This window comes from Macrobrachium nipponense, chromosome 6 (assembly GCF_015104395.2).
Source record: "Macrobrachium nipponense isolate FS-2020 chromosome 6, ASM1510439v2, whole genome shotgun sequence".
NCBI classification, from domain to species: Eukaryota; Metazoa; Arthropoda; class Malacostraca; order Decapoda; family Palaemonidae; genus Macrobrachium; species Macrobrachium nipponense.
In genome coordinates, this window is record NC_061108.1 from 76,542,322 (window position 1) to 76,550,423 (window position 8,102).

At 42.6% G+C, this 8,102-nt stretch overlaps 1 protein-coding gene across 1 annotated transcript in view; it reads right to left on the reverse strand.

Moving 5' to 3' along the window:
• LOC135216180 (uncharacterized) overlaps positions 1-7,728 on the reverse strand; it is a 535,405-nt gene extending 527,677 nt beyond the window's left edge. Inside the window, exon 1 of the mRNA XM_064251313.1 lies at positions 7,634-7,728. Within this exon, the coding sequence (XP_064107383.1) occupies positions 7,634-7,678 (45 nt within the window). The 5' untranslated portion in view covers positions 7,679-7,728. The remainder of the gene's footprint in view (positions 1-7,633) is intronic.
• Between the last annotated feature and the right edge of the window lie 374 nt (positions 7,729-8,102).

The following is an 8,102-nucleotide window of genomic DNA, read 5'->3' on the forward strand; positions in this document are numbered from 1 at the left end:
CCAATAATTTGTGCCCCATACCCTTGGTCTCCAAGCCTTCGGGTCAATGGTTAGACAGGTTTTCGTTCTTATCAAGAACGGAAGGCTTAGCGGACAGACCGCATTATGTCCTTTAAAGCAAAACCTCTGATGATGGCTAAAACCTCACTAACCCTCCTTGCCGTGGCTAGAGCGGTTAGAATATTAGCCTTTCTGGTCACGTGTATTAAGTTCGCAGAAAGGATAGGTTCGAAATGCTTTTGGCATCAGAAACTCAGACTACGTCTAAGTTCCATGCCGGAACCTTTGATCCAGAGAATTTCAAGATCTCCACAGACCTCAAAGATCGTGAAGCTTTGTTGTTTGACAGAACCGAATCTCTGAGCCTAGAAGCCGTCAACAACATATTTGCATATTCTACAACAGTTAGGACTTCTATCTTATCTCATACTTCATACGGAAAGATAGAACCATAACGAAATTCACAGAGGTCGAGGTGGAGGAACAGTCATTTCCCTTCACTATCTCCAGAAACGGCCCCCTCCGATTGAAAACTGAAAATAGGCAGCACTGCTTTGCCTTGGCCAAGAGACTGCCATTAATCTTGAAGCTCTTATCGCTTCTCGATAGTCTGAACGCCTTCAGAGTCAGAGAGGAGATATTAGATACTTTCACTAAGTGACGATGTTAGATTACACAGATTCTCTCGGGAAGGGTCTTTGGACAATTCTCTGAATTACTGACCTCTGTGAATCCAACCTCTTAGAGGCCAACATGTGGCGACTAAAGCTAATCCTCTAGGATCATGAATAAGGGAACAACTTAAGAGGAAGCTCCTTCGTCTTCAATATTACGAAAAACTTAACGAAAGGACGCCCTCAGTCTCTCCTCACTTCGACATACTTCTAAGTGAGGATTACTCAGACGTCAGTAGTTGTTGCCTTCGATCGAGAAGACCCGCACGGACGTGCACTAGTTTAACGAACCTCTTGAGGATCATTACGTTCCGTGCCCAAGCCCATAACCAATTCTCTCTTCTCGAGCTATGAGAGAGCTGAGAAATTATCCGAGATGATTTGGGCCACTCGATCCAAACTCACCCTTCGAGGAACTGGAGAGCGACCAATTTGGCTTCCAATTCTTTCAGACAATGTGCCAGAACATCTGTTCTCTGTTCGGATGTCTGGCACCCTCTCGCTATCACCCGAGGTGATCCTCAAGCCGTTGAGAGAAAATTAGAATACAAGATCTTTGATGTTATTCCAATTTCTTCGTGAGGAAAATTTGTAGAGGTCTGAATTGCTGTTTATTCAGGGAAAACAAGCTTCTCCAGCGAGGAACTGGTCCCCAGCAAACTCATCCATTCCCTCACTCAGCCTGCTTCCTTCCCTAAATAAGGCTGCGTTTTGCATAAGCAGGAGAGCATTATTATAGTGCTATGCCGCGGTAGATTTGTACAAGAATGTTACCGGGTGCGGTAAAAACCCGCACCTAAAAACAAGTATAAGAGATATCTTGTTGAAATTTTCTAAGTAAACGGCAGGTATGATAATTCAAGATTACTAGAACATTTCCTCAACCCGAGGCTAAAATCCATGATTGTAGGGCAGAGAGACGGTTTATTCAGCCATTTCCCGGAGGGAGAGAGACGTAACCAACCGCGCATGACACCGAGCTAGCCGGTACTGCGTAGATCACAGTAACAGCAGCCTTGATCATCGTCTCGCACTATGTGCCTGAGTTGCCAGCTACTCCTTTTACGAAGGGATAGTATGAAATTATCGAGCCAAAGGAAACTCTCAGCAGGCATATTTAAACGAAACAAAATTCGCAAAATACAGAAGCTGAGTTGATGTTGCAGTTCAATTAGAATACTTCTCGTCTAAGTCGCAATCCGTAGAATAACTAGGATATGCGCCTACCCCTCGGACAATTCAACTGCTTAGTAGAATCATGTCGCGATGGTTAATATACGTAGTATATTTATAGTATTCTGAACAACGATCTCCATCCTAAATTCTTTCCTTCAAGAAAACAAAATAAGGATTGGAGATCGACCACCTTCGATCTCTATCAAAAAGAGTGAAGGAGAAGTCTTCCTCGAAGGAAAGCTTCAATGGTGAACAGAATACTAATCTGCCTGAGTTGCCAGCTACTCCCTTTACGAAGGAATAGGTATGATATTATCGAGCAAAAGGAAACTCTCAAGCAGGCCTATTTAAACGAAACAGAATTCGCTAAATACAGAAGCTGAGTTGGTGTTGTCCGTAACAATACCTGAAGAGTTGTTCTTACTCCGAAAACTCTTGGAAGGTTGAAGGAGTGTCAAATAAATACATTAGAACAACAGTTCTTTCGGCTTCTATCCGCAGAGGTAAATACGATATGCGTATATGACTCGACCCATGCGTTAGCAAAATGACCGCAAAAGATAAACTACGTAAGTATTGTAGTAATTTGAACATCGAATTCTCTACTACATCTTTCCTGGACGAGGAAGAGAGAAAGAAAGGAAAACGACTGTCCACGTTCTAATGAACGAGACTTTTAAAAGAACTCCTTGACTCTTTGCCCAAGACTCTTTTCCAAGAAAAGGGAGTAACATTCGAATAGAGATCATCAAGAGAGAACCGTGGATCGAAAAAGACCGTTCAATGTTCTTATGATATTGGACAAAAGACTTCCTGGATAGTCTACAAGTCTTTCTCTTAACCCCCGGATGAGCCTTTGAAAATGAATGAGAGCTCTTCCGAAATTTGTTAATGAGTTTATCCGCTTAAACGATAAAAACGTTAAAATCTATGTCAATGAGAACTACCCCATTTATGAGGGGTCCCCCACTTAAAGGACAATGGGGGAAAACGTCCTGACTTGACAAAACTATTAGCACTTTGCTAATAGGGGAAAACCCTTTAACATGACCGAAAGTCACCCAGGAATCCGAGTATATAATCTTCCCGATTCTCAAAGAAATCGATGAAGAGGAAAGAGGGATAGAAGAAAAAATTCGGGTATGTCTCTCCGCTAACTCCGAATCCTTTTTAAAAATTTCTGTAAAGAAATGTCCTCAACAGCAAATAAGACGCCTTCAACAAGTCTTTTCTCTCGCAAAGCGTCCTGCCGAGCTTCCACCGAAGCGTCATGGCGAATGTCCACAAAAGCGTCCTCCGCTGAGCGTCCTGCTGAGCGTCCTGCCTGAGCGTAAACGTCCTGCCGAGCGTCCTCAAAAAACGTCCTGCTTAGCTACGAGCGTGTCTGAGCAGAGAACACCAAGTCTTCTAACGACGTTCAGAGAGGAACTCGTTGAGCGCCGCCTTGATGCATGCAAGGCCCGCCAAGAGGCGTCCTGGCGAGCGACCTTGCCAACATCTCAATGTTATGACGAACCGCGTTTTGCGTATGACATTGAATATTTTTAAGGGACGTCCTCATGCAAGTCTCCATGGAGAGCCGCACGCTGCTCCTGAAGAGTGTGAACACTAAAGGAAGACGTATGGCTTTTCGTCTTCCGCAAGGTGCTTGACGAGCGTCCTGGAGAATGTCTCTACTTATAGGACGTCGAGCACCTCCAAAAGCTTCCTCACGTCTAAATTGCCCTTCTTATGCCGACCAGAGACATAAGTTGTTTGACTGTGCAAAGCAGCTTGCCGGCCGTCAAACTTATCAGCTTGCTTTATCGAAGTAAAGCGAACGTTACATAACGTATACGGAGCGTAATGAGGAGAGGAGACGAATACTGAGTTGCTCCTCCAAAAGGTGGAATCAAGAATGTCCTTGATTACCAAATTCTTTTGGAATGCTAGCGAGGTTGAAACAGCTCTAACTTCATGAGCGTTCACTCGCAGGAGGCTCAAATCACTCTTCTGGCAAGATGAATGAACCTCCTTAATAATGTATAAGTGATATATCATGAGCGTTCATATACATGAGCGTTCACTATCGCAGGAGGCTCAAATCACTCTTCTGGCAAGATGATGAGCCTCCTTAATATGTATACATGATGTATACATGAGCGGTCACTCGCAGGAGGCTCAAATCACTCTTCTGGCAAGATGAATGAGCCTCCTTAATAATGTATAAATGATATATACATGAGCGTTCTCGCAGGAGGCTCAAATCACTACTTCTGGCAAGATGAATGAGCCTCCTTAAATGTCCCTTAGGAAAAGAGCCAGTGCATTCTTCTAAAAGGGAAAATGTGGTCTCTTTACTCTTTCATCCTCTCGTGACGAGAGAGAGGACGTGAAGCGTCCTCTTCTCTAAAGCTTCTTTAGGGGGCGCGAGTCCTTCCGAGAACTCCAACCCCTGTGTGGGGAGGACGCCTCGGAGGACGAGAAGCAATCCTTCAAGATTCGTGCACGTGCACGATCTTTAGCAGCCTGGGAAGAGTCAACAGGTTCTGCCGAAGGGACGCCAGATCGGTGGGGAGCCCCCGTAACCCTCTTGCGGCTTTCGACATGCCCTCTCCCTGAGTCCTGGGAGTCCGACAGAGGTCCAGGCCTAGAGGCATTATGGGGCCGATCTGACGCCCCCTCCACACAACAAGGGGCACTACACTTCACAACACTGATTGGAGAGCGAGCACTTTAGTCTAAGATTACTTGATGTAATCCTTTAGCAGACACTTATTCTAGGCTCGTAAGCCATACCACAGGGTTAGGCAAAATAAAATCTACAGGAGGTTAGAAGGTTCATTATTTCTAACTTCTGTTTACTGTGGAGGAAAACTCCTGATTCTAACACGCTCTAAAATGCGTAAATGAATCCTCCTCCTTCTTCCGTAATCAGTCACACATTACACTAATTACCTTATGCAAAGAAAACATGTAAACGTCATATATACTAAGCGAGTGTCTACCGAAAGTTACGGTAGCCTCACCTTACCATGCAGACAACAAAGTCTGAAACTAGGCTAACTAGCTTCAGACATCAAATGCAATGAAAAAATTTACGATAGCGTATGCCTAGCCACAAATCCAAGTTAATAATCGAAAGAATAATTAGGATACTTAAGTGGCTAATGAAGTTTCAAATCCCTAGGGGCGGAGGTCTGTAAACAGTTGTTTGTTTACCGACCTGTCGACAGAAAAAAAATATGAATAGAAAATGGGAATAGTTCCTGATATCCGCCTCCCAGCGGCGGGAATGGGTACTACCACCTGGCCGCCCACTGCGTGTGCCGCGAATTTTTAAATTCTGTCGGACTTAAGAAAATACAGCTATATATATATCTGTCAGGTAAGTTTCATGAACAAACATGTATGTAAGATGACGAATCGGACTCTAAAACGCACTCTTTGAGGATGCCTTTCCAATGGCGATCCTTGGCAGTCTGTGACATTACTACAGATCCTGCCGAGGGGACGCCTGACCGGTGGGGATTCTCTGAAACCTCCGTACGGCTTTCGACATTCCTTCTCCCCTGGGCCTGGGAGCTTGGAAGAGGCCTAGGCCTGGGAGCGAGACAGAGCCCATCAGACGCACCCTCCAATGCACTGGGAACACTATAATCACTTCTTACCTTTTAGTAGCTTGCATTTTGAGCTACATCCCTTTATCTTCAAATTGCAACTATGGATTGTAGTTTCTGTGAAGTAAGAAGGTGATGAGGATGCAACACTACTAGTACTGATAATACTCTAACTGCTCGTTAGTACGAGAGCTATTAAAACTTCTAAAGGAAGCGTAAGTAGTTCTGTGCTTTTCTGACTTCCTAAAGTAGGAAGTTAGATTTTAAAGTTCCTCAATCAAATTCTCACACTTATTACACGTATTAATGAATAAATATTAATATTTCCTTTTCTTGCAAACTATGTGAGTGTCTACCGACAATTTCGGTAGTTACACATCATAAATTCTTCTAAATTTTCGAAGCCAATTTCATTAAAAAGTTAATAAAAGCGTATGCCGAACCAAAGATCCAGTACTTCCCTGCAAAAGACAGCCCAGAAGATCGATGGCGATGAAAAACGAAAATCAGGTCAAGGAGTACCGCAAACGTATGTTTACAATACAATAGACAGAGAAAATCTGGTTCTAGAACGGTAATGGTTCCTATTCCTGCCACCCAGCGGCAGGGAGGTAGATCACCTGACCTACCTGCAGCGTGTGCCGCGAATTTCGAATTTCTGTCGGGGACGACGGAGTCTATAGCTAAGTACATATCTGCCGGGGAAGTTGCATGTACAAAAATAAAATTTACTGTGGTGTTTTTGTAGGGCTTGGAACGAATTAGGCAATTTACATGTAAAACGTAGTTTGAAACACAAAAAAATCAGGTTACGAAACACATTAAAAAATGACAGGAAACATTAACGCTAAACTTTACGAAACACATTAACAAATGGCAGAAAATGTTAACACTTAACTTTACAAAAAACTTAAAATTAAATTTTTTTTCTTTTTTTATTTTTTACATTTTTTTTTTTTTACTTTTTTATAACTTACTTTTTTTTTTTCAATTTCTTCACCACCGATGAATGCCAGTCCGTTTACAGAATTTATCAAACCACCCCCGAGAAGCCTTGAAGTCTGGGGTCGCCATCGATGTCCCTTCTCCTCCGTCGTCTTCGGCCTGGGCAATCAGATCAACGAAAATAGCGCTGGCCTTCTGGCAGATTGCTGTCTTGGTTATCGTATCACCAGCGATTTATTTGTCCTCAATCCATAGAAGAAGCAGCCTCTCCATCTCATCATGCGCGTGGCTCCTCTTGTTGGACAAAATAGTCAAGCCCTTGGAAGGTGTAGCTGCTTTGATGGCTTCCTTCTGCTTAAGAATTATGCCTATCATTGACGGACTTCGGCCGTATTCCTTAGCGATCACACTCAACACATGCCAGCCTCATACTTCTTGATAATCTCCATTTTTGTCTCCATAGAAAGCATCCTCTTCTTTCCGTGAACTTCAGCAACTTTCTTGGGACCCATGACTATACATACGTAATTAAGTTACTAATTAAGTTCTCACACAACACGATAAAGTACAAAGCGAAATCACTAACACGAATTTATGTTAACAAACAAAATCGTAGTATATGCTTACGATAATGATGCTACTACGGAGTGACCGAAGAACGCCTTTACGAAGATGCACGATGAGAGAGATGCTGACCAATAGGAGAGCAGGATCTTACGGCAGTGACTAGCATCAGGAACAAATGGGAGAGCGGGAGGATGGTGGCTAGTCTACTCAGTTGGCGGAGTGCGATTTTTAAAATTGTTCTCGGTGGTCTGGGCAAATCTCGGGACTTTACGGCAACAACCTTTCGTATCCTGAATTATTTTCGTGTGCAGAGGCAAAAAAATCTTTGTATTTGCTTTCGTAACTTGAATTTTTCGTAAGTTGGGACTTTCGTATGTCGAGGTTCCACTGTATACGTCTTCAATGGAAGATGATCAAAAGCAAAGTGGAGTGTTTACAGGGGGGCCTACCACACAGTAGTTACTGCCTAACCACCTTGTTCAAGAATTTAATGGCCGTGTTCCAGCTTTGCCATAAAGTATTTCTAATTCAAAGGACCGAGGGTTTGTATATCATATAGGAACAAATCAATTTCATTACTTTACTCAATAAAATTTTGACTGTAAAGCCATAGCTTATACCTAGATGATGTATGAACAAGTACTAAACATATCCAACCCCTGAAAGACATACCTCCTTGTCAGGAGATTGCCGTCGTCTTCTCTTTGGCTTCATCATTCCTTTTAGATCAACTGCAACCAAACAATAGTCTATCCATCCTGTCAAGGAAAACTGTTCAAGTCAGTATAAGTAAACTTGGGATGTACTATTTCAATTGCACCAGATCATAACTTCAAATGTGATTTCTGTTTAAATATACAGACACCACCCTGCTTATGAACATTCAAGTTACAAAAATTTAGAGATACAAACAAATGGGATCACAAATTAAAATTGTGTTCAGAGCACTCCCCTTTACCACACCTAAGTTCAACTTTTTTTTTTTGTGCACCTATTCTGTACACACAGTACTGTATGTACAGTGCTACAAATAATTCAGCATATAAAAAGCCATCCAGCAAACTTGTTTGTAAGTAGGATGGTGTCTGTAGTTATTTACCAAAAGAGGCAATTTTTTAAAGTAAATGACATTTTTATAATA